Below are 27139 nucleotides of genomic sequence, written 5' to 3' on the forward strand. Positions count from 1 at the left end.
AAAACTATCAGTAAAATAATTATTAATTAGCATTGATTTAGCACCATTAAATTTCTGTTGTTATGACAATATATTACTGTTAACTACAGTTTTTTATTGGATCGTATAAAATGTTGATTACAATGAATATATTGCAAAATGTAACACTTGCTTGACTCTAAAACACATATCATTAGTTATTACAAAGAAAAAAATCTATAGACACAAGAGGCTTGAATTTTTAGCTAAAAAGAAGATTTCTGTGTATTCTTCAATATTTTCTCTATACATCTTACTGATGAGAATCATTGTGAGCAATTAATAATTAAAAGTGTGTGGAATTATAATAAATAATTAAGTAACCTGGGCCTCTTCATTATTTGCTAGTCATTCGAGCAGAAAATTAAATTATTATAGACCAATCTAAACACAGTGTAAGATAGATATCTGTCTGGGTATCACCTCTGATTTCCAAAATTGACTGTGATTTATGAAATAGATTCCAGTTCATTCAGTTTAGCCAGATCCAAATTAATTGCTGTTACTTTAAATCCTGTTGCTCATAACATAAAAAGTGACAGGACTGAGTGCCAGTAACAGGACTGAGATCCAGTAGCAGGACTGAGTTTCAGTAACTGGAATGAGTGCCAGTAACAGGAGTGAGTACCAGTAACAGGAATGAGTATTATTCCCTTGTTTATTGATTTATTAATGTGATTAAAAAATACATGATAATAAATTTGATCAATTTCAGGTTTGGGTCTTCTTGAAAATAAAAAAATGGCTTTTAATATTTTAGAAAAACACAATGTACGTGCATATATAGTGATTATTTGTCATAAACATCAATTATTTGAACATGTAGTGAACCATTTCTTTCAAATAAAAACAAAATCAAAAGAATTAGAGAAAAGAGTTTTGGTAACAGGACTGAGAAAAATCTTCTGTTTATAAACCTTGTAAGTAATTAAATTATTAAATCAAGCTGCCTGAGTTTTACTAGTTTGACCAATATATATATATATATGTATATATATATATATATATATATATATATATATACGTATATATATATATATATATATATATATATATATATATATATATATATATATATATATATATATATATATACGTATATATATATATATATATATATATATATATATGTATATATATATATATATATACATATATGTATATATATGTATATATATATATATATATAGGTCAAACTAGTAAAACTCAGGCAGCTTGATTTAATTAATTACTTTACTTTAATTTGGAAGAGTTATAACAAACAAATGCCACCCATTCGGTGGAATGGTCCAGAAACAATGTCAGGGATCTGTTCCAATCCTGCTCTAAATGCCCTAGAGTAGAAGTACCCGAGTACACTTGTTGGGTGTAGGCTTGTTATTGGAACGCAGCCCCAACGTGCCCAACCAATCAGATTACACGGGGGCGGGGCAGGGGTCCAGAAACCAAAACAAAACTCAGGCAGTTCTGAAGAGCAGCAGCACAAAGCAGCTTTAAACCAGCAGCTTCAGCGGAGTCTCATCACCGCAGCTCAGCTCAGGGAGATAAACCCGGTCTCTGAGCTCCAGTGGAGAGTCCTGACAGCTGCTTTTAAACAGCAGGAGGCTATTAAACAATGAGAGAGGAGGCATGGAGCTCCAGGACCTGCAGACTGACCGCTGGAAGAAGAAGCGCATCTCTGCAGCCGGCTGTGTGTGATACCCGGGACCGCCAAGCATGAAGAGTCCGGCTCTGCCTATCCTCACTGTGGCCTCCATCCTGCACTGTGTGACAGGTGAGCTGGTGTGTGTGTGTGTGTGTGTAATTAATCTCAGCTCAACAGATCCTAAAGTTGAATTATACAGAGAATTTTATGTAAATAATGTATATTTTATCTATTCATCAGTGTTTGAGTTTTTTGTAACATGGGTTGTTGATTATGCAAATCACTGTGACTAATTAATAATTAAAAATGCTTGGAATGATAATAAATAATTAAGCAACCTGGGCCTGTATTGTTTGTTAGTCATCCGAGCAGACAATTGAATTATTATAGACCAGTCTAAACTCATTGTAGATTAGATATCTCACGTTGCAATGTGTTTATATTTATTTATATGTATTATTTATTTTGCTATTTATAGGTATATGTTTGAGTAAAATGAACATTGTTGTTTTTTTTCTATAAACTACAGACAACATTACTCCAAAAATCTAAATAATTTTTTTTTTAAGTTTTAAGACTTCAGAAATCAATATTTGGTGGAATAACCGTGGTTTTTAATCACAGTTTTCATGCACCTTGACATTTTTCCCTCCACCAGTCTTACACACTGCTTTTGGAAAACTGGTAAAATCAAGAAAAACATAATTTTTTGTAAGTTAAGTTGTCTCTTTTATTATTTAAGAGAAGACAACAGTTCAATGATGACTAAAGTTTCTCCTGGAGATACTGTACCAGTCAAGTTTGAACACACCTTCTATTAAGTGTTTTTCTTTATTTAAATTATTTTCTGCATTGTACATCAATATTAAATACATGAGCCCTACCTACCGGAGCCCTGTGAGAGCAGCACAATTGGCACATCACTCAGGACCAAGTCGCTGCGCTTTCCTCTAAATGTGCTGTGATGCTACACGCAATTCGAAAAGAGGCAGTGGCTGATGTCACATGTATCGGAGGAGGCATGTGCTAGTCTTCCCCCTCCTGGTCTTGAGGCATCACTTGTGAGGGGTGGAGTCCTAATGAGTGGGTGGATATTTGGGCTTGTAAATTGGGGAGAAAATGGGAAAATATAAAGGAAAAAAAGAAAAATTATAAGACTTATTACCAAGAAGCATTGTTTTTACAACAAAGAAATACCAAATCTTTGTTCTTGCCCTAGAAGAATATTCACAATACTGATGCTTTTGAAGCACAACGTCTTTATTTTCATCAGCTCAGTGAAGTTCAGCCCGTCTGAAAGATATCCCTGAGGTCAGTATGGTGTTTGGCTAAACCCAGCTGTGACAGAAATAGTGTAAATGCTGCTAACTCTGCAGCCTTTCATTCGCAGCCAAATCAGCTAACTGCGCGTTTTGTCCGATTACTGTCAGTTGCATAATCACTGGAGGGAATTCAGCCCAGCACTGCCAGGGCCGCAGACGCAGTCGCTCAGCAGTAAAGAAGGGTAGTGGAGGGTGGTGGCTGTAACTTCAGCTCTGAATAGATGCTATTAGGGCCAGTCTTACTCTGCCAATATTTGCACTTTCTGATAACACTCATGGCACACGGTTTAAAGGATACATCAAAATGTATAAATCGAGTCGACAAGCTGATACAAAATATACTAATATTCCAATATGAACATTATTAAAGAACAGACAGAGCTGTTATATGTAATGAAGAGCAGTCAACAGTCAATAGATGCTGTAAATACTGTATATAAACAAGAGGAAGATGGATGATCACAAGCCATCAAACCAAGCTGAACTTCTTGATTTTTTGCACCAGGAGTAAAGGCATAAAGTTATCCAAAAGCAGTGTGTAAGATTGGTGGAGGAGAACATGATGCCAAGATGCATGTAAACTGTGATAAAAAAAACAGGGTTATTCCACCAAATATTGATTTCTGGACTGCTGTTTGCTTTGTATTATTTGAGGTCTGAAAGCTCTGCATCTTTTTTGTTATTTCAGCCGTTTCTCTTTTCCTGCAAATGAATGCTTTGAATGACAATATATTTATTTGGAATTTGGGAGAAATGTTGTCTGTAGTTTATAGAATAAAACAACAGTGTTCATTTTACTCAAACATAAACCTATAAATAGCAAAATCAGATAAATTAATTCAGAAACTAAAGTCCGGTCTCTTAACTTTTTTCAGAGCTGTATATTTAATACAGAATTATTGGCAAGTTTGTAAATGCAATGCAGAGAGAGGATTATATTATAAAAAAATTGCCATTGATTAAGAAACAGCATCAAGTATGGATCCAACCCATCTAACAGATGAAATCTGAAATCTGCAGAAATCAGGTATCTGTACTGATACTGATCCAGTATTTCAGATCTAAACTGAACCATTATTCTTCATGGCATGTTCCAAAGAGGTACAGCTGGCAGCTCCCTGACTGAGAAACTGCGGCCTTCTCTGGCTGTCAAACACAGAGCTGCGATAATGCAGACCCTGAACGCTTCTACTCGTTTAGAATTTCAGAACTACTGTGTTTCATTTGAAGTAAGGCCACCCCCTATTTGATGTTTTAACTCAGCATCAATCATTCTTGTGTGTTTTTCCCCACTTCCACCCCCCCCTCCCTTTCTGCTCCTATCCTTATTCTCTTTCTCTCTCTCTCAGCCTCAAGATGTGCAGGCCATGCCTGCAGCCCCCCTGTGGGTAACTTGGCTGCTGGCAGGACCCTCAGTACCCTCCACACACACGCGTCCTGCTGCAACAACAGCTCCATCCAGGAGGATCCTCACCCCCCTGATCTGATGGTGGACGACCCCTTCCTGCACCCCAACACCTGGTGGGACTCAGGTGCGGCCGCAGGGGGCCAGGACGAGATCCACCTGAACCTGGAGGACCGTTTCTGCCTCACCCATGTGGTGATGGTGTTCCGCTCGCCCCGCCCCGCCGCCATGAGCCTGGAGCGCTCGCGGGACTTTGGGCGCAGTTGGGAGGCGCTGAAGCTGTTTGCCGAAAATTGCAGTGCTGTGTTCGGAGAGGCAGATGATGTGCACCAGCAGGGGGCACTCTGTACGTCCAGATATTCAAGTCCGGTGCCGTGCACTGGAGGAGAGGTAACGATCGAGAATTATGGGCTCAGACTCTGCGATGACCTGAATATACACTTATTGATAAAATATAAAATAACTCACAAAGATGAGCTTTCTATGTGTGAATGTAATGCTGATATATGTAGGTGTAACCTTGCATGCTTTGTGTAGGTGAGCATTATCCGGCTGAAATATGCAAATTGGAAGCCCTGTCATTAAAAAAAAGCAACTGAACGTGACCACAGTTGGGGCAGTGTGTCCCTCCATAGCAAAGGTTGGGAAATCCCAAAAGAACATGGGGTTTTCATGATTTCATTCATGACATCACTACAAACAAAGGTGACAGTACTGTAGATGGTTGATGGACTGTCCAAATGGCGGACAGTTTGTTGAAACAACCATACAGCTTTTTTAAGTCCAGTGATGTGACTAGCATGACTAGCAGCATGACTAGCTAGGCATAACTAACAGTCAGCTATCTCTCACCAAGAGGTGCACTACCCAAAAGTAGCCTCTTAGGCTACATTCACATTACCAGGCTGAAGTGACTCAAATCTGATTCTTGCTCAATGTGGCTCAGATCTGATTTCATTTCATGGCTGTGTGAACGTGCCAAATCCGATTTTTTTTTTCACATGTGGTCCTAAATCGGATACGTATCTGATCCATGAACATGCGACATAAATGTGAACAGTCAAATGAATTGTTTTAATGTTATTGCTGTTGGTGATTGATGTCTTTTTGAAGTGTCTTTATGAACTGATGGAAATAGCTAGAGAGTGAGAGAGGAGAGTGAAGTATGTTTTGGGAAAACTTGTATGGGCAAATCTGAGCAAAAAATCGGATTTGAGCAATGAGGCTTGTAATGTGAGCCTTTTTAAAGGGCTGTGGGGAAAGCATGTGCATTATTCTTTTTGTCAATTTAGCAATTTTATTGATGGTATTTTCTATTAACTGTATATAAAACTGATCTATATGTAGGACACTGGGGCATATAGAGCTTCTCAAGCACTTCTTCATCCTGTTAATGTCTTCAGATGCTCTTAATTCAATGGATTAGGTGCATTAGGTGTATCCCCACGAGGAGAATTAATATCAACACAGAGGTTTTTAGATTACATGCAATCAGATCTGGCCCTTGAAGCCAAATCCACTTCTTCTTATCACTGAGAGCTAATAGTTTGAAAGCAGTGCAATTATTTGACGTCTCTTTGGTAAATGAAAGGTGGGAAAGTGACCTGACCCTTGAGGACTGGACTAAATATTCTTGTGTTAAAGTGCTGCTTGTTTAAACAGTGCACAATGCCTTTTGTAGTGAGATGCCTTTGGGAGAGCCTGGTGGCTCAGAAGCCTTTTATAACCGGTTCTGTTTGAGCCAACGTGAGGCATTTCCAGTATGTTTTTGAATAACTGAAGCTTTTACACCTATTATTCCTGTCAGTCACACACTGCTCTCATATAGCTGCACTGCCTTTATAAGGTATGTTTTATTCTGGCCCCAGAGGTCTGGAGGAGCAGAACATGCCTGCCCTATATTTTCCTCATTCATTATGTAGAATTTAAAGTTCCAGGGAAGACTTTAAATTATTAACTGCTGTCATTGACAAAGAAAACAATGCACTTCGGATTGCTGTAATCAGTTAATGCAGTCAGGGTCTTGCTACAAAATGTCCATATAAAGAGGCTCTCAGAGGCTACAGTATGTAAAATGTTTGGATAGTGTTCCTCTTGGTGAGAGATTGTGGTTGAGACTGCTAGACATGAGTTTATAACGCACTCAAGACATTTACCCAGTTATAAGGCTTCGAGAGTGAGTTGCAAGGAGCCATCCATCATCATGTTCATTTGCAGGGATGTCATGAACAAAATTTTTCTTTGTTTCAATTTAAGAGGCGAATCCAGGGCTTGAAATTAGTACTTTTTGGGAAGTCATCGCAAATAATAGTCAGTTACCCCTAGTAGTGAAGCGAGGGACACCAACAGCTCAGCGATACATACAGGACCAAATGTGTCAAAAGTCAAAAATCACATTCATTACTCTGTAAGGAGAAGTACATATATGGGCCATTCTACTGTCCACACAACCTTAAAATACATTTTATCATTAAGCATAGAGTCTCGTACATTGACCTAATTGCAAAAGTAAGGTGTGTAATTAAAAAAATAATAATAAAAACTACTTAAAACACTGAAAAAATAGCATTATAGCATGTTATCTGCCACCCACTCTCTAACTATAGCTATAAACTTTACCATTAAATATAATTATTAAAATCCTTTAAAGATGTAATGTAGTTTTTGTGTGAGCCAAATCCCATCTATGCTTTAAAAATATATATTTTTCATAATAAATCCATGTGTTAAAATACACATTGTAGTTGTGTCCCTGTGTTTCGCGATAACGATACTATTGGCGATATGACAAAACACTTTTAAAAAATACAATATACACTGCAAGAAAATAAAAAAAAAATGTATTATTACATACAATATAATACTGCACACTCCTAAGTGAGATATTAAAAATGCAAGAATTTTATCAGATTTGTAACAGAAATCAATGATCTAGAATGTCATGATGCTAATAATAATGCACTCCAAATATCTCCATATATCCAGGATTAAAGTAAAATCAATGATACTGGACAGATATAATCTGTCTCTAGTAGATATATAATTGGAAATGGGGTGGGTGATATGGCAAGATATTTTAGGGTATAATATCGTTCACGATATTTTAAAAAATGGCGATATTTTCGTGTACGATACGATATGGCACACCCCTAATATCTCCATCATGCCCAACAGGCTTTATACCTTTACTCCTTCCTTTTTGTGGGTAACATCTGTTAAACTCTACCTACTTTAAGTCTTTATAACCCCTGTGTAAACAATTAATATTTGAAAAGCAAAAAAAAAATATCTGCCTTTAGCTTTGGCTGTGGCACACATTCGCTGTGGCATTGTTTCAATAAGCTTCTGCAATGTCACAAGATTTATTTCAATCCAGTGTTGCATTAATTTATTCATTTTTCACCAAGATCTTGCAGCAGCATTGATGATGGTAGAGTCTGACAGCTGCACAAAGCAGCTCTTCTCCATCCAGCACATCCCAAAGATTCTCAATGAGGTTAAGGTCTGGACTCTGTGGTGAACTCTCTCTCAATCCATGTGTGAAAATGATGATCTCATGCTCCCTGAACCCTGAATCACTCTTTCACAATTCCAGCCCCATGAATCCTGACATCTATATTCAGTATATTCAGGTATTAAGGTCAGCTGACCTCATTCTTTCAGCACATACTGTTGCTGAACCTAGACCTACAGACCAACTGCAGCAACACCAGTTGAAGATTTTTTTATTTTTGGCCAGACAGTGTGTATTGTAATCATATTGATGTAATATGTTTTCATCAGGTCATTTACCGCTCTATGGGTCAAGCTGGCCGGATAGATGACCCTTACAGCCCTGAAGCTCTTTCAGTCCTGACCCTCACTAACCTACGAATACGCCTCCTGAAGCCTCACCACTGCAGACACACTGCTCCACACCACAGAATCAGCCCAGGCGTATCTGGACAGTTACTGCGCAGCTCGGCACACCGGGACCTTTCTGCCCCGTATGCTGTGTATTCGCTTCTGGCCCGAGGAACCTGCCTGTGCCATGGCCACGCAGAGCACTGCCTGCCTGCTGAAGGAGGACGAGACGCCGTGCAAACCAGCACTGTGGTGAGTGAGTGAGAAACTGCAGTAAACTATTTACTATAATCTACTATGTTCCAACATGTGTATTTTAGGGGTGGGACAAAATATCTTAAATATTCAGTTAAGATAATTATCCATATGTGCCATCAAGTATCAGTATTTTAATTAAAACATAGGCGCTCCCTAAGACCTGCCTCCTTATTTGACTTATTAAAGTTACTGCTTCAAGGGGGCTCACAGTGGTCCAGTAGACTCAAGCGCTGCCACTATGATCAGGGGTCGCCTGTTCGAATCCTGTTCATGTAGCTTGCCATCGGCTAACGAAGCCCATAGAGAGCACAACTGGCCTTGCTGTCTCTGGGTGGGTAGATGGCGCTGTCTCCCCACATTACTCCAAAGGGTGATGTCGCAGCACAAGGCATCTGTAAGCTGATGTATTGGAACCAGGTCGCTGGGCTTTCCTCCTAGCGTGCGTAAGCGTGGCTTAAGAGGCAGTGGCTGACTTCACATGTATTGGAGGAGGCATGTGCTAATCTACATCCTCCTGGTGTTGGGTCATTACTAATAATGGGGGGAGTCCTACCGAGTGGGTTGGATAATTGGCTGTGTAAATTGGGAGAAAATTAGATAAAACTCCACATGGTAGCGCTATAAACAAATAAATAGGGTAAACCTACAGTGAAGTGAATTGGTTGTTAAATTCTGTGAAACTGACACCATTAATTCCATAATTCCTGTTATTTACTTTTTAGGAGTATTTTATCCTCTACATTAACACAAATGCCGCAAATCATCATAGAATCACAGTATCAAGACCCTCATCATTATCGTGGACAACATATCATGATAATATTGTATCGTGAGATGTCCTGTAATTGCCAACTTTAGTCTACATTTTAAAATATATTACATCATTTCACACAGTGAAATTAATAAAATCTAGATATTTTAGAGCAGAGTCAAATAACCTTCTGGGTTAGTTTCTCAGGAGGACGTCTGTGAAAAATATTACACACTTCTATTCAGTGATAAAACTCGTGCATCCAGACTGCATAAAAAAAAAAACAGGAAGACCAATTAATTTTTTTGGCTTTCTCGGTCACACGACATCGTGTTCAGTAGCTCCTCCATTTCCACTCACTGTTGTGCTTACGTGGATCTCTGTGGAAATGCACGCTCACAGTGTAATTACGGTGGGTGGCAGTGGACAAATAGCTATTTTATTAAACGCGAGGAGACGAAACTCAAAGATGTGTATCTGTTTCAGCAAAAATCAGTAAGTAATTCAGCCTGTAATTTTCTTAGAGGACGTCTGAGAAAAACACAAACATGGTCGTTCCGGATGGGAATAATATTTGATCACTTTGAATCACCCGAGCAAATAACTGTTTTATTTAATGTTGTCTGATTACATGAAGTACATGAAACACTTTTAACCAAGCTCCTTTGTGTGAATAAGCTGTAGGTAATGTATCTAATAATTGGCTTTTGTTGGCAGATGCTCAGTAGCTATGATCTGCTCTCTGTTGTGGTGTGTGTAACTGAGGTGCGGTACTGAGGATCACCCATATGCTCCTGTTTGTTTTGCTAACAGGTGCAGGGCAGGTGTGTTTGCGCTCACCACACAGCAGGTGCTCACTGTGAGAGGTGTGCCCCCCTGTACAACGATCGTCCCTGGAGGGCGGCCAACGGCAGCAGCGGGGAACCAAACCCCTGCCAAAGTATGAAAATGCCTGCAATTAATGTACTAGTGCATCTCAAAAAATTAAAATATCAATGAAAATCGACTTTATTTTTCAATAATTCACTTCCAAATGTGAAACTCGTATATTATATAGATGTATTAAACACAGAGTGATCTATTTTAAGCATTTATTTATTTTATTGTTGGCTATGATGGCTTACTGCCAATGAAAACCCAAAAATCAGTGTCTTAGACAATTTGAATATTATATAAGACCAAATGGTACTTTTGGCAGTGTGGGCAGTGTGCCAATTCCTGCTGAAAAATGAAATCTGAATCTCCATAAAAGTTGTCAGTAGCAGAGGGAAGCATGAAGTGATGTAAGATTTTGGACTTGATAGAACACAGTGGACCAACACGAGCAGATGACATGTCTCTCCAAACCATCACTAATTGTAGAAACTTCACACTAGACCTCAAGCAGCTTGGACTGTGTGTCTCTCCACTCTTCCTCCAAACTCTGCTCCCTTGATTTACAAATGAAATGTAAAATTTACTGATGATCAGTGATGGTTTGGAGAGTCATGTGCAACATCTGCTGCTGTTGATCCACTGTGTTTTATTATCAAGTCTAAAGTCAGTGCAGTTTTTCCCACAAAATCTTACAGCACTTCATGCTTCCCTCTGCTGACAACATTTATGGAGATGTGGATTTCATTTTCCTGCCAAAAAATCAATAAGTCATATATGATATTCTAATTTTCTGAGACACTGATTTTTGAGGTTTTCATTAGCTTTAAGCCATAATCATCAACAATAAAATAAATAAATGCTTAAAATAGATCACTCTGTGTGTAGTACATCTATATAATATATGAGTTTTACATTTTCAGCTGATTTACTAAAATAAAATAACTTTTCAGTGATATTTACATTTTTTGAGGTACAGACCAACTGTGTTAAATAGCACAATAATGAATTCATTGCTTGTCTGACTTTTTGATTGATCATCCTGTATATTTCAGAAATATGTAAATGTTTTGATTCTTTCTCTCTCTGCATTTTTAGAGTGTGAATGTCACGGTCATGCACAGAGCTGCCACTTCTCCCAGAGGGTGTGGCGCTCCACAGGGGGCATCAGCGGAGGCGTGTGTGATAACTGCCAGCACAACACAGTGGGTCGCAGGTGCCAACGCTGTCGGCCGGGGTACCACCGCCACCCAGCCAGACCGCTGAACTCACCACAGGCCTGCACACGTAAGAAGGGGGGGGTGGGGGTGGGTGCAGTGTGGGGGGGGGGGGGTAGGGGTGAAGAACACCTGAGCTAATCTGACACCAGCTTACCTTTAAATAGACGATTATTACCGCTGTTTTACTATATACTATATAAACTGTTGCTCTATATATGCTTAATTTATTCATTTATTTCTTTTTTTTTATATTGAGGTTTATTATCATTATATATATATATACTGTTCTGTCTCCCCCTGCTGGTAGCAAAACCACAATACTGATCCCAGAGAAGTTTCACCTAATCCTCCTGTTATCCTCAAATGTACTACACCCTATATCTCTTAGGGTCAGTTTGACCCAAGCAATTGTCATCCAGAATATGATTAGAATTAAACCTGTTATAAAATGTATTTTATGTTTCTTGGTGAACTCCCTGTGGTTCTTGCTTTACATATAAGTTTTGTGTGGTCAGGACCTAAAGCAGGAAGTCATAAAATTGTAATAGTGTTGTCCATATTATTCAACACAAAAGAGTGAAAAATATTGATAGTTCCTAGGTTTTATACAGCTAAATTCAAAAATCACGAAAACAATTAAATTAATAATTTAATTAACACAGAAATAAAAAATGGTAATTAATAATAATTGTACAGCTCTGGAAAAACTTTTCTGAATTAACACAGAAATTAAAAATTATAATAAAAAAAAGTTTCTAAATCAGTTTCTCTGATTTTGTTATTTATAGGTATAAGTTTGAGTAAAATGAACATTGTTGTTTTTTTCCCTAAAAATTACGGATAACATATCTCCCAAATTACAAATAAAAATAATGTCATTATGAGCATTTATTTGCAGAAAATGAGAAATGGATGAAATAACAAAAAAGATGCAGAGCTTTCAGACCTCAGATAATGCAATATTCATATTCCAGAGGTTTTAAATTTGGTCAAATCAAAGACATTTTTAAGTTGTTTTTAAGTTGTTATTTTTTCCAGAGCTGTATATTGACTTGGTTGTTAAAAATATTTGGAAAAGTCATTTAAATATGAAGCACAAAAATAATAACAATTATTTTATTTCATAGAGGCTAAACAATGAATGTGCTCAAACTGACCCCAAAGATAATAGAAGGGTTAAAAATCAACTATAATCTATAATTCAGTCAAATCACTTGTACTGACTTACTGATTTTTCTCCCGCCCTGATTTAACAATAAAATCTAAAAACTGCGCTTCTGTCAAGAGTTAAAAAGGATGTTCTATCACATTTGGATTAATAATTTTATATTATTTAGATATTAAGCCTCAGTACTGTAATTTTATTCATATTTAAAGTTTCACACAAACATTACCTGTCTTTGAAAATACAAAATTTCAGAAATGGAACATTATGAATGTCATTTCAGTATCTAATCTGAAATTAAACTCTTGTTTCAGGCTGTTGGTGTGATCCAGTAGGATCTGTTCCAGCACTGAACGGTGCAGAGGGGACCTGGTGCCACCCCAGAAGCGGGCAGTGCCACTGTAAGCCAGGAGTTGGGGGCACGAGCTGCGGTCACTGTCTTCCTGGACACTGGGGCTTCGGACTGGGTGGCTGCAGACCCTGCACGTGCCCTTTGACCTGTGACCCCGTAACAGGGCACTGCTCAGACGGGTGAGTCTGTTCTCACTGAGTCCCGGTTTAGTATAATGGAAGAGATTCTATTCTCAGAGCTGTGATTTTAATCCAGTATGAATCTGCAGTGTGTAAGCCTTATCACATGACAGTAATAAATGTAGGGTGATTTTAATCCAGTATGAATCTGCAGTGCATGTGTGACAGTAATAAATATGCAGAGATTTTGATCCAGTATGAATCTGTAGTTTTATTACTTGGCACTAATAATTGTGTATTAATCTTATTCCAGTATGAATCTGGGGCCTATTTAGCTTTTACAGCCTTGAAGTAACATATATGGAGTTATGATAATCCAGTATGAATCTGCAGTTGGTATGTAGTTTTTACAGTCTAACAAAAGCAAATTGTGGAGTGAGTTTATTCCAGTATGAATCTGCAGTACATGTGTGTAGAAGGCAGTTTCCAGGCCTGTATAAGTTTTGGAAAAGTAAAAATTCCCAGAAAGTTTTGGAAAAAAAGGGAAATTTGTTCTACACATCAAAGCTAAAAATACGTCAGCTCAGAGTTAATTCAGTAATTATTGTAGACCTACAAAATGGAGCTCTCAGGATCTGACACACATTTTATTATTAAAGATTGTGTGTTAACATTTTTATCAGATTAATTTTAGACCTACTATAATAAATTGGTATAATAAATTGATATAATAAATTTTGATTTTAGTTTTAGTTGATTTTTGCTTTTATTGCCCATGTTTTAAACTGATTTAAAAAAAAATTATGGTTATAAAAAGTTGCCTTTAAGGCATGGAAGAGTCATAAAAAATTATGGAAATGTATTGGTTAAAAAGTGTATGAACCCTGATTACTACACTGCCCAGTGCTGGAGTGGTTCTATACTTCTCTAACTGAAAGGGGTTGTACTCCAGTGTTTGTTTGTATCTCTGTGAACTTGCCCTTAAGAGTCACATTCTCTGTCTGGTTCACAGCGATTCTGAATGCGATATTCTGTCTTTTCTGTTCTTTCTCTTTTATTGTGTTCACGCTGTATCCTCTTTCTCTTCACAGCAAAGCCAACGCTCAGTTTTACAATGTTCCCATTGGAGGCAAAATTCCTGACCTGACCCACTTTTGGCCACACGAGGAGGACAAAGTGTGGTCCAAAGAGCTCGCTGTCTCTGCACTGTACTACACAGGTGAGCTAACAGGGCCTTGCTTTTTTTTTCCTGGGAAGTTCTGCACTTTTATCAGTCTGTGTCTGTGATATAAAAAACTGTGTATGTTTATTTATATATGTGTTTTTTTGTCTTCACAGGTAAATGCAACTGTAAAGAGAGGAAGCTGAAGAGTGTATCTGACCTGTGTAAGATGAAACATTCATATGGTAAGAGCAAGAAGATATAATCTTGCAATATAAAATATATTTGATCTTTTTTATCTGCTTCAACTTGGTTTTTAAGGGGGAGTATTTAAATGTTTTAATATATCCAGACAAATATATGGTTGAAAGTTAGTAAAGTCATTTATTAGAGTTGTTTGAAACGCTCTGTTCTAGAGAAATTTCACGTTTTGTCTGGTTAACCTCATTTAATCGAGGATACCAATTGATAAATTGTTTAGAGGTGTTATTTTGGCCCATTCGTCTTGCAATAGGACAAAATACAGGCAGTCCAGTACCCTCTTCTTTTTTATGCATGCCTTTATAATGTGTGCAGCCTGTGGTTTTGCATTGTCTTGGAAAATACAGCTCTGGAAAAAAATAAGAGACCATTTAAAAAGTATGAGTTTCTTCGATTTTACCAAATTGAAAACCTCTGGAATATAATCAAGAGGAAGATGGATGATCGGAAGCCACCAACCAAGCTGAACTGCTTGAATTTTTGCACCAGGAGTGGCACAAAGTTATCCAAAAGCAGTGTGTAAGCCTGGTGGAGGAGAACATGCCAAGATGCATAAAAATGTGATTAAAAATTAGGGTTATTCCATGAAATCTTCATTTCTGAACTCTTAAAACTTTATAATTATGAACTTGTTTTCTATGCATTATTTTGAGGTCTGAAAGCTCTGCATCTTTCAGCCATTTCTCATTTTCTGCAAATAAATGCTCTAAATGACAATATTTGTGGGGGGGGGGGGGGGGGTTTGGGAGAAATGTTGTCCGTCCTTTAAAGGATAAAACAACAATGTTCATTTTACTCTCCTATAGGCTGTACCACATATTCTAATTGCGTTTCTGCCAACCAAACTGTGAACTTCAAACCGTGACGGTCATACACGTACTGTTACACCCCTAATATATGTGTACAAAATATTTGCTTCTCTGTCCTGCAGTCATAAAAGCCAGTGTTCTGTCGGCTCATGATAAAGGCACTCATGCCGTGGTGCAGGTGAAGGTGAGGAAGGTGCTTCGCTCGGGGCTCCTGCTGCTCTCTCAGGGCACCCACAGCCTGTACCCTCTGTCCTGGACCAGTCGAGGCTGCACCTGCCCCGTCCTCAACCCAGGTACTGCCCTCATGCCCTTTAGAATATATCAGATATGTTTTATTATGACTATGGTGTATTTATTATGATGTTTTTAAAATACAACTCTTTGTTTCTCAATCAGGAGTGGACTACCTGCTGGCGGGCCCAGAGGAGGTAGAATCAGGACGGCTGCTGGTCACCATGCAGAGTCTGGTAGTGCCGTGGACCCCTACACTTGGTTTCCTGGTCTCAGAAGCTCTACGGCAGGGATGTATATGACACAGCATAAAGGATGTTAACAGAGACATGGAGATACCAAAACCATGGAGAACTCACAAGCCACATCTGTTTTTATCCAGAAGTGTTTTATAAGTTCAGGGTGCTGAAGATTGTCGGGGCAACATGTGGAAGAACGTCATGAACATATCACTAAGCCCTCACATCACTACTAGGGGTGACTGACTGTCATATACTTTGACTTCCCGGAAGTATTCGACCCCCCACCCACCTGGATTCTTAACTTAATACAAAATAATTCCAGTCTGTAGCAGCCCAGGTCCAGGTTGCTTGTTCACAACGTCACAGGAAATGAAAGAAATTATGATGGATGACTGACTGACAGGCAGAGACAGAACCTATGATGCACCCCCTCTCAAAGTCTGTCAACTGAGGAAAAAAGTTTTTGAATGTGTTGTAAAGGCATGTCTAGCAATCAACAGTCTCTCACCAAGAGGTACACTACCCAAAAGTAGCTTCTGAGGACCTCTTGTATGCCCATTTACTGTAAAATGAATCAGGGATGACTGAAGCCCCATCCATATATGAAGTAGAACTCTTGTCAGCATGAACAAGAGTATACAGCTCTGGAAAAATAAAAAAAATAAAAGATACCGCTTAAAAATGATGGGTTTCTTTGATTTTACCAAATGAAATTGAAAACCTCTGGAATATAATCAAGATGAAGATGGATGATCACAAGCCATCAAACCAAACTGCACTGCCTGAATTGAATTTTTGCATCAGGAGTGAGTAGCATAAAGTTATCCAAAAGCAGTGTGCAAGACTGGTGGAGGAGAACATTCCAACATGCATGAAAACTGTGATTAAAAACCAGGGTTATTCCACCAAATATTGATTTCTGAACTCTTAAAACTTTATGAATATGAACTTGTTTTATTTTTCTTTGCATTATTTGAGGTCTGAAAGCTCTGCATCTTTATTTTTATTTTAGCCATTTCTTAATTTCTGCAAATAAATGCTCTAAATGACAATATTTTTATTTGGAATTTGGGAGAAATGTTGTCTGTAGTTTATAGAATAAAACAACAATGCTCATTTTACTTAAACATAGATATAAGTAAATTTGAAGCACTAAATGTAATTAATTCAATTCATATAAGGGAGCGGCAGAAATGTGTATGTGGGAGCAGGTGGTAACAGGACAAAAACACGCAGGAGCGGGTTTAAAAAAGCAGTCCCGCGCAGACCTCTACCTTAGTTTTCTCCTCGTTAGCGTTAGCTAACTCGCCGGTAAGGTCAGCATGTTAGCTAACTCTCCGCTAAACTTAGTTCTCTTCCTGGTAGCGTTAGCTAACTCGCCGGTAAGGTCAGTATGTTAGCTAACTCTCCGCTAATCTTAGTTCTTCTCTCGGTAACGTAGCTAGCTCGCCGCTAATGTTAGCTAGCTCTCGGCTAACCTCATGTTCTCTCCCCGAATTAGATGTTCATGGTGGGCCACTGTGTTTTCCCACCGGCATTAAACGCACCATCTGAAAATGTAATACCTACAGCAAATTTCCAGTAAATTTAATACAATTTAAGACCTTAATTACAAGGACCCTTGAAATATCACATTTCTGTATATTCTGCAATTGGGGTCCTCCCGACTCTGCCTTTTATTAGTCTGAATGAAGGCAGACAGCATTAAATCAGCGTGTTTACATTTACCCAAACATTACATTATTTTTAAAAATCAAAATAGTTTTTAGTGGTATGCAGTCATTTTCTGACATAACAAGGAAGATAGGAACTGGGTAGGCTCTCCCTAAACCAGCTCTGACCAAACTCTGGTGGGCACCAGCCTTTCAGAACCAGACTAGCTAGAACATTATTGGGTTTTATTAAAGTTCTTCTAACCTGCAAATCAGCGATGAACTGAATGGGCTTATATATTGACAGCAAAAATACTGCAGATAGATAATAGAGCAGTTCTGATATGGATGGAATGTACTTTTAACAGCCAAAACAGCCGATCAACAAACAGTATAGATTTATCAGAAGGCGTGTTTATTGGATTCCCAACTGAATTGGATTTTTGGTACTGAACAAAACAGACATATACGACGATCTGTAGCACTTAGTAGGAGTTCAGCCAGTAAGAGCCATAAGAACACTAAATTAGAATATGTAGTCACATATAACAATGCTTAGGCCAAAAAACAAGACAAAAATCTGAAATTATGGGCAGAAACATGGAATTTCTGAGGCTAAAAAGAGTTCCTGCCTAGGATAGGTAAGGCCTTCTTTCCATTCTATGGACAGTTTACACACACACACCAATCACACATATTACACACATATTAACAAAATATTTGGGGACCTGGACACACAGCATGAATCTCAAATATCTCCCTAATCCCTACACAGTGCATACGGGTAATGAAGTAATGGAGCTAATACAGAACTGTACTGTAGACAGATAAGAAAGCAGTTTATCTAAGCATGTTTAAAGCTTAATAGATATAAATAAATACAAATAAACTGAAATAAAGTCAGTTGTGAATTTGTGTTGGTCAAAACATAAACTTTAACAAAACACTGGTTGATGGATAGGAAAATATTTAGACGTTTAGTTAATCTAACATGATCACACTCAACTTAAAATCAGTTTTTGTTTACTTGTATTTATTTTAATATTAGAGCTTTAAAACAAATACAATCTTACTGTCTAGATAAACAGCTTTGCCTTTTTAATTCCTCAGATGTCCAAATACTTTTTCCTCAGAACTGTATTTGAGATCCAGACACAGAGAATATCAAATATAGACCATTGCTCTTTTAGCCTGGTATTAATCATTACTCGTCAGAAATAAGCTAATTCAGATGAAGTACTATGCTGTATGCTAGTGTGTTAATTATAAATCAAAATTTTCTGCAGTATGAGCCCTCTAAAGAACAGAATGACCACTCTGGAGAAGTAGAAAAATACACTTAAAAGTATGTTATGGACAATTTTAAATAGGATAGGATACAGTGCTGTGCAAACCTCAGGAGCCAACCTTTAATTACTGAATCTCATGTTTCCATCAAAACTGATTTTTAATATATTTTAATATATTTAATATATTAACAACTATGCAAGTCCTTCTGGACCAGGGGTGTCCAATTTTATTAGCATATGGTCACTGTGGCTATATTTGTTTGAAGAATAACTAATTAATCAAAAAGTGTAATCCGGCGATCATTTGGTTCATACTATAGGATTTTTCTGTTTGGGTCCAAACCAAATTAGCAGGTGTGAAAAGGGGTCGTGAACCACGGTCCAGACCACAAGAGGTAGTCTCAGTCCAGATCTACTGAACCATGGTCTGGTTACAACTTCTAAGACTGAACTTTGGAGTCCTGTTGATTTCACAATACTTCCACCACCATGTTTAACAGATCAGCTAACTCCAGCTTTGCATGCAGAATGTGTGGAAGATTCTCACCCAGCAGATCTTTTAAAAAGAATGGAAGGTGTAAGAATCAAACTAAAACACTCAAACCTCTGATTTTAGCATTTTCCCCAACATGTTCTTGACACTTAAAATGAAATAGCAGTTTCGACTGAACTTTGAACATTGAATTCAGAAAAGGTGCTCTGACTTTTGCACGGTACTGTATATCAAGCAAGTCTAGTTGTCTACAGTAGTGGCGTTCAGCTGGTAAGTTGTGAAAAAAAGCAGTGCATGTGTAACTTATTATATATATATATATATATATATATATATATATATATATATATAAATTACTATTAATTATCAGAACTCAAAACTGATTTGGTGATTTGATCTGTATTAAAAGCTAATCAATACATCACTTCTTCATGTTTTTAATCCCCTCTTCTCCTACAGTGCATACCTCACACATCCAGATGTGTAATATTTATTTAAGAGCACATCAATCCACGGATGCCCCTATAATAGTATACTTTAACTATATTTCTTCATTATTATTACTATTATTATTGTTATTATTATTATCGTCAGTCTGCTTCTTTTTAAGTGTCTTTAAGAGGTGAGAGTTCCTCAGCAGCTTCGTCTTCGTCTTTTTAATCATCGGTGTAATCATCCTGAAGGCAGGTGAGGCAGTCGGTCCGGGTGTGTAGTTGTGTGTGTGTGTGTGTGTGTGTGTGTGTGTGTGTGTGTGTGTGTGTGTGTGTGAGACTCTGTGTAAGTCAAAGAGTAGCAGTGAGATCAAGATTCAGATCAACAGGCCGAGAGTTAAAGTGTGTGTGACATTAGCTGGTAGCTGGGCTTTCTGTTCCAGACGCTACTTCCTCTGAGGTAGGAACAGAAGCAGAAACAGAGTCAGAGCTTGTGGAGTCGGCAGGCAGCACCGCCTCTGCCTCCGCCTCCCCAGAGGGGGCGCTCTCGTTGTCGTCCTCCTGCGGGTACAGTTCAGGGTATTTCTGCATGCACTCCTGCATGCCTCGGAAAAAATCTATGCACTCAGAGCCCTTAACCTCCTCTTTGCTGTTGTGGAAACAGGAGAAGGCGTCTTTGAACTGCTGACCGCAGGGACCACTGGCCATCCCGCCCAGGCACGGGCAATTCCAGTTTATGTCCCCATTGGGTAGAATCAGACCTGGGAGGAGTCACAAAGTCATGATGTGAATAAAACTGACCATACTTAACATTAGCTATGATAACAGCTCAGTACTTTGCCCAAAAATGCTTAAAAACTAACGAGTCTATGAGAATTAATACTGAAGTCATCCAGACTATAAAGAAATATATAAGAAATAATGTAATAACTTGTTTGTTAAACAAACCAAAATACTCTGTGAATAAGCATTTAGGTGCTCTTATCTGGGAAGCTGTTAACTTACAGTTTCTTAGGCTTAGTCTTTCTTTCCTGAGGCAATCCTGATGAGAGCCAGTTTCATCTTACTGTTTTGAAGTAATTTAATGATTTTTTTTTTTTCCCACATTGACTGACCTTTATTTCTTAAAGTATTTTCTTTATTTAGTTGAGTAGTTCTTATCATAATATGGATTGGAACATAGGGCTAAAATAGGGATATTGCCTAATGATCTCAAACACATTAAGAGGCAAGAAATTCAAGTAATTAACTCTTGATGAGTTCAGCACAGCTGTTAACTGAAAGCCTGACTCTACCTCATAAAGCTGACTGAGAAAATCCAGCCAAGATATGCAAACCTGCAAAATCTAAAATGTAAAACATATTCTGCTTTGTTTAACACTTTTTTTGTTTACTAAATATTATATATTAAATTATTTTTTCTCATACTTTGGATGACTTTAGTATTAATCTACAATGCAGAACATTTTACATAAGTGAAAAAAAACACTCAATTTAAGGTGTGCATGAACTAACGATTGGTACTGAATTTCCTCCAAAAATGATAAATATGAGCATATATCTGATTAAAATGACTTCTGAGCAGTCTTAGCATTAGCTCTAATATTAGCTCAGTACTTCGCCCAAAAATGCTAGCAAGGTGTTTTTTATTTGTATAATTATTTTAATACTGCACTATTAAAGCTGTTGTTGTGTAAAGGCTGTGGAAAAGGCTTGAGCATTTGGAATAGAGTGCCATTATTCCGTAATCAGTTAGAAAACTGAACACACCTCCCTTTTAACGTGATACTTATAAACTAAATAAAGTTAGAAGCTCACCGTGATCTTCATAAGGATCGTTAGGGTCATCTTCTACCAGCTCGGCATTACTTGGGGCCTCGTGGTCCTCCTTGGTCACAAAGATGATCTGATCTTTACCTGCCATGAAGACGAGAAAAAGAGTGAGTACATTCAGTCTGGGAAAAAGCAATTCCAGCAAATGCTCAATCTTGGGATTTTCTACCATTGTAACCTGCATAACATATTGCAATACTATTATATTTTTATATCAACACTGTATAAGCATTAATGACCATTGATCAAACTTATCTAATGCAATTCCAACCTTGTGAGCCCGGACTTTGGTGTTTCTATATGATTACCTTATCTGACCTCTAGTTTTAATGTATACATGTAAACGTAAGCTAATGTTTCAGGTGACTAGCGTTAACATGGTGTCGCATATATCAACCACCACCACTACTACATTTACCAACATGGTATAAATACTGTCTAAACATATTGTGATTATATTGCAATAAAATGCAATATATACTCTATGGACAACAGCACAGAGACACATACACAAGCTTTTAGGACAATTCATTGTAACTATGCTGTATTTTCTAATAGTCAAAGACAATATCAATGATTCTCATACTTCTTTTGTGCTGCTGTAGCAAAACTGATCACAATAATTATACAATTTCCTCATATCGCCCACTTGAGCAACCACTTTAGCCATTCATTCATACATTTATTAAATAAACTGAATGAACATTCTCTCTTGTGACGCCCCGATGTGCGAATTATAGGTTAATGTCCATATCTGATATTGCGCACATATATATCTGCCAATATACACATTTACAAATTACAGAGCGTCTGGACACCCATTATAACTTTATAACTTAGAATTATACCCTAAAAAAACTAGTAGCGAGGCCATTGAAAACTGGCCAAATTGGACCATGCTGATGATTCTAAAAAAATATATAAAATATAATAAAAAGGACCAATTTAATATAACAAACAAATATATGTCCTAATTAATTAGAATAGGTGTGTTGACAACAAGAAAAAACTAAATTTTTGCTAATCTGAACCCGGGCTGGGGAATAATGATCAATATTGCAATATATTGTATTTTTTCTGTCTGTGATGTTATCATAAAGTATATGTGTATATATATTTATTTTTGAAACACAGGAGCTCTAAACTTTCTTCAATAACTGCGACTCTGTACACACAGTCTAGGCTGCAGTAGGTGAACAAAAAGTGTATATATTTCCCAAACTATGATTATTGATTAACAAATTTGTTGTCTCTTTTAAATGATATAATGTTTTTTTTATGCTATTATATCATCATAAATACAGTGCTATTTAAATGACCTTAAAATAATGATAATATGGTTTATCGCAATCATTTCTGAGACAAAATACCGTACAAAATACTGTTAATGTGGTTAATGTGATAAGCCTAATAAGGATGATGATCATGATAAGGATGATCTAATTGAGATTTTGCCTGTAGGTTGCATCAGACACTGATACAGAACTGAAAAGCTGATTACACACTTTCAAGACACACTTTTTCATACTATCCCTATATTGTGTCTCTACACAACACCATGGAGGTCACAGAGTTTGACCCCAGGAACAGGTAGATGATTAGCTACTTATTAGCTTGTTACTTAATATTCCAAGCTACAGTTTACACAACCACACATACATAACTGAACTAACTGAAGTTATCAGATCATTATACAGCCGCACACTGCAGTAACTCAGCCCTGTGTTCAGGTACTCTGCCTCTAGCAGGTGTTTAATGCTGTAGAGTGATGGTGATTGGATAAAGCTAGGGAACAGGAACACATGGCGGGCTAGCAGGCTAAAGCCCGATGACATTGAGGAACGCAGAGCAGCAGATCAGCAGATCTGAGCCGGATCATACCTTCCTGTTTGCAGTAGGACATGTTGGTGAGTGGAGAGGACCGATCACCCGCAGAAAGCCCCGCTCTGCCCCGCTCTCAGCGCTCTCAGTCCCAAACTGCTCACCGGCACAACCCGCACACGCCTGCTCTCAGCACCGGACACTCAACACAGCGGCACGGGGGCTACCATACTGGCGCCCGGCTATTTCATAATAAAAGTTCCCCGGAAAAAATATGTTATAGAGAAAAAATCAGGTCTTCCCATTTTAGGCAATTTTTTTTTGTTTTATTTAATTTTTTTATTGAGGAAAACGTAAAAAAAAAATATTGTGTACCATACTGGCGCCCGGTTATTTCATAATAAAAGTCCCCCGGAAAAAAATATACGTAATAGAGAAAAGTAAAGTCTTCCAATTTTGGGCAAGTTTTATTTTATTTAATTTTTTATTTTGTACCATACTGGCGCCCGGTTATTTCATAATAAAAGTCCCAGAAAAAGAATATATGTAATAGGGCAAAAGTAAAGTCTTCAAATTTTAGGCAAGTTTTTTAATTAAATATTTTATTGTGTACCATACTGGCCCTCTGTTATTTTATAACAAAAGTCCCAATAAAAATATATATTTATATAAGAGGGCAAAAGTAAAGTAAAGTTTTTTATTATTCATGATCGTCTTATTATTACTATTATATTCACGTTTCTAAACGCTCCTCCTCCCACGGCTTTCGACGTGGAAACGCGGAATTTTACAGTCTCGTATGAACTGTACTGAGTTACGTTGCTTGTTTTATTTTATTTTTTTAGTGTGTACCATACTGGCGCCCGGTTGTATCATAATAAAAGTCCCCGTTAAAATATGTAATAGGGCACAAGTAAAGTCTTCCCATTTTAGGCAAGTTTTTTATTTTATTTAATATTTTTATTATGTAACATACTGGCGACCAGTTATTTCATAATAAAAATCCCCGGAAAATGTATAATAGGGCAAAAGTAAGTCTTCCTATTTTAGGCAAGTTTTTATTTTATTTTATTTTTTATTATGTATTAAACAAACAAGTATACAAATAAAATCTGACAATTAACACCATCCAAGTTATTAGTAGGTACAGACTTCTTTAGTTATTCTTGGAACCAACATGCTCATTAAACAGGAAAATTCACAGAATTAGACAACATATAACAATATGATAGATAACACGACTTATTAAGGAATTGGAACGAGAACCTTTGGCTTGGCAACAAGATAATTAAGGTGTGGCCACAACTTATTAAGCCGTGGGAACAAGTTAATTAAATCATAGCCATTAAGACGTGGCCTCAAAGTCCTTTTGTTTCATAGCTAATGAACCAAGCAGCTCTCAGGGGTTGTGATTATTAATAATCAGGATCAAATATGATATACATTTATAGATATTGACCCACAATTCCCATGTCTGTGCATCGTAAATAAAAATAGAGGAGCAATGGCTTATTGTGTTTTTTATGAAAATAGATAAAATTTATTATCTGCTTATTTTCTCTTTTATATCCCTTTTTTAAGCAAGCCTTTCTCATCAGTGCATGAGATGCAGGCCTTATCTTTTGTTCTTTAGCACAACTAACTTGGCCTTGTTTAGAAACAAAAAAAACTGATGCAGGACAAGGCCTTTATTTGTGTGTGTGTGTGTGTGTGTGTGTCAGAGATAGCAGCAAAAACAATCCATTGTCATCAATCCTGAAACACAGTCAAGGATTTATGAATGGAGGTTAAACCAAACAGCCCCAATCTAACCTGTAAAACCCAACAGCTTTAATGCCGCTGTTGTACTCGGCCTGCGTTTGAGGACACAGTAAAATCAGGGGTCAGTCCAGTGTTTTCAGGTACAGCTGACCATCAATTCACAGCAATCCCGCCGTGTCGCTTTAACAAAGGCCTCAGATATTAAACCTGGAGAGGGATGTTTGGGCAAAGGGCGAGAGATTATATAAATCATTTGAAAGGGAAAGGAGAGAGGATTTGCTCTGAAAGGTTGCTCATAGTTACAGTAGCAACACACACAGTTTGAGGTTGGAGCGCTTGCCAAGCTTCCCCTGCCTCCATTGTCAATACTGAGCTATTCTGGAGCCGAATGTGGCAGAAAGAAAGTCACTGTTAGATTACAAACACACTCAACTATGAGCTCACTGCAGCTCAATGAGCTGGATATTCTTCGTTTCAGTCTTTCTTTTTAAGTAGAGAAGTAAACCCTCCTGTTATGTTAATTTGTCAGGAACAGCAATGGTGTTCCCAGGTCAATTTGACCTGGTGCATGTTTAATTATTCAAAATATTTCATTACTAACTCCACTGCTAATAATTCTATCAATATTTGGTGCAACCAAATGGTGTTAAAACCTCTAAAAGGTAATGGTCCAATTAGGATAATTCACAATTCTTTCTTAAAATAAATAATGTTACTACTGTAATGTTTCTCTACTTTATTACTTTGAAAACATCACCATATAAAACACAATCGTTTTACATAACATTGAAAATAGCATTGCAATTTTGTTTTAGTTTTATTTTTTTGCAGGTTGTGGTCACAAATATGTGAGATGGACCATTTTCATATTATATGTGGATTACACTAATTAAGGCAAGCAGAAGAAGTTTCATACTAAAAAATATATATATTTAACTATTTTTCTTAGATCTTTAAACTTTAAACGAGTTAAATAGTGCAACAGTATATTGACCTATGCTTTGGATTTGTGTTGGTGAGTGTAATATACTGCTTGTACCACTTGGAAAAATGACTGTTAGTGATCTGAAATAATTAAGTGGAGTAGAGAGTGAACAGGCAGCTTCTTCAAGTGTCCTGTAGGAGATTTTAAAGCCCTTAAAGTTTCCAGAGTGTAAATAACTTATTTTACTGCAGAGAAAAAGGGATTTGTATTAACTACACCTGTAGTCCTTGTACAAGGTTCAAGGCATTTAAGGGGTCAACAAAGTGTGAATGAGAAGGTGAAGACTGAGATTGCTTTTCTTATATTTACATGTTCGCAGTAGCTCTTGTATCAGCAGCATTAGCTGGGGCACTGTTGCTGTAACCAGTAAAAGCTGATGTGGTTGGAAAAAATGATTTGATTTGATATTTTGCAGTGTGGAAAATTTTGGGAAAAAGTTTGTGTCTTTATTTCAAGTTCTTGGTAGTTGAATGGAGCTTTGGATTTGCCTGTCTTACCAGCATATGAGTGATTCTCTCCAGAAGTTTTCCTGGTCTTCCAAAGATCCCCTGAACTGTAATTTCTTGATAAATTTCCACTCTTCAGAAATGTTTTCTTATTTTTTTTCTATTAGACTCTTCTGACGTGGGCATTGATTACTGTATTTTTTTTATCTTAAGGTATTTGCTTAGCTGCAGCACTGTGAACAGCTTTCACAAACCCATAAAGACTATGTTGGGACCAGCTTGTGGGTCACGTCCACTAACTGTTGGAAGTTGTCTAAATCATTTCAGATTGAAATCAGTTGACACTTTCTGATTACAATAGGTGGCATGTCTTTAGGCCTCATTTGCTAATCAAGGTCTAAAACCTTGTCAAACCTGGTATGTAATGATTTAAGATAACATTCTCAAAAAACTGATTAAACAAAGCACATCTGTAATATTTTATTCCAAAATAAACACACATTCTCATTATGTTTAGTTCAATACTGCTTTAATTTGATCTGTATGAAAAAAGTACTGTATTGTTCTTAAGCAGCCAAAACCTTGTCACCATCATTCATTCCACCCCACAGTTGTATTTACATCATGAAAAGTATCACAATAGAGCGACAATCTTTACAAAAATCATCTACAGTGGCATCCAATAAACTATCTGAGAGAAAGACAGATCCACAAGAAGTGAGGCACTTTTCAAATGACAGCACAGAAAGCTA

General features: G+C 37.3%; 2 protein-coding genes across 2 annotated transcripts; one reads left to right on the plus strand and one right to left on the minus strand.

Moving 5' to 3' along the window:
• Window positions 1-1472: 1472 nt before the first annotated feature.
• On the plus strand, window positions 1473-16735 carry si:dkey-202e22.2 (netrin-4). The gene is made up of 10 exons (XM_022682385.2): window positions 1473-1792; window positions 4335-4780; window positions 8174-8485; window positions 10056-10182; window positions 11214-11402; window positions 12815-13031; window positions 14063-14190; window positions 14310-14378; window positions 15326-15496; window positions 15600-16735. Exons 1-10 carry the CDS (start codon window positions 1735-1737, stop codon window positions 15734-15736), a joined length of 1854 nt encoding a protein of 617 aa, XP_022538106.1. The 5' UTR covers window positions 1473-1734; the 3' UTR covers window positions 15737-16735.
• Window positions 16736-19586: 2851 nt separating this feature from the next.
• chchd4a (coiled-coil-helix-coiled-coil-helix domain containing 4a) lies at window positions 19587-23434 on the minus strand. The gene is made up of 3 exons (XM_007254536.4): window positions 23256-23434; window positions 21360-21458; window positions 19587-20302 (listed from the first exon to the last, which is right to left on the minus strand). The coding sequence occupies exons 1-3, from the start codon at window positions 23275-23277 to the stop codon at window positions 19956-19958; spliced, it is 468 nt and encodes a 155-aa protein (XP_007254598.2). The 5' UTR covers window positions 23278-23434; the 3' UTR covers window positions 19587-19955.
• Window positions 23435-27139: the final 3705 nt, after the last annotated feature.

The sequence above is a fragment of the Astyanax mexicanus genome, chromosome 24, assembly GCF_023375975.1.
Source record: "Astyanax mexicanus isolate ESR-SI-001 chromosome 24, AstMex3_surface, whole genome shotgun sequence".
Lineage (NCBI taxonomy): Eukaryota > Metazoa > Chordata > Actinopteri > Characiformes > Acestrorhamphidae > Astyanax > Astyanax mexicanus.

Excerpts from the sequence above, each read along its gene's own strand:
- si:dkey-202e22.2 (XM_022682385.2), top strand. The coding sequence starts at position 1,735 with ATGAAGAGTCCGGCTCTGCCTATCCTCACTGTGGCCTCCATCCTGCAC. Across the intron at positions 1,793-4,334 it reads CATCCTGCACTGTGTGACAG|CCTCAAGATGTGCAGGCCAT; the intron begins GTGAGCTGGTGT and ends TCTCTCTCTCAG. Across the intron at positions 11,403-12,814 it reads CTCACCACAGGCCTGCACAC|GCTGTTGGTGTGATCCAGTA; the intron begins GTAAGAAGGGGG and ends CTCTTGTTTCAG.
- chchd4a (XM_007254536.4), bottom strand. The coding sequence starts at position 23,277 with ATGTCCTACTGCAAACAGGAAG. Across the intron at positions 21,459-23,255 it reads GTCCTACTGCAAACAGGAAG|GTAAAGATCAGATCATCTTT; the intron begins GTATGATCCGGC and ends TCTTCATGGCAG. Across the intron at positions 20,303-21,359 it reads CGATCCTTATGAAGATCACG|GTCTGATTCTACCCAATGGG; the intron begins GTGAGCTTCTAA and ends GACTCCTCCCAG.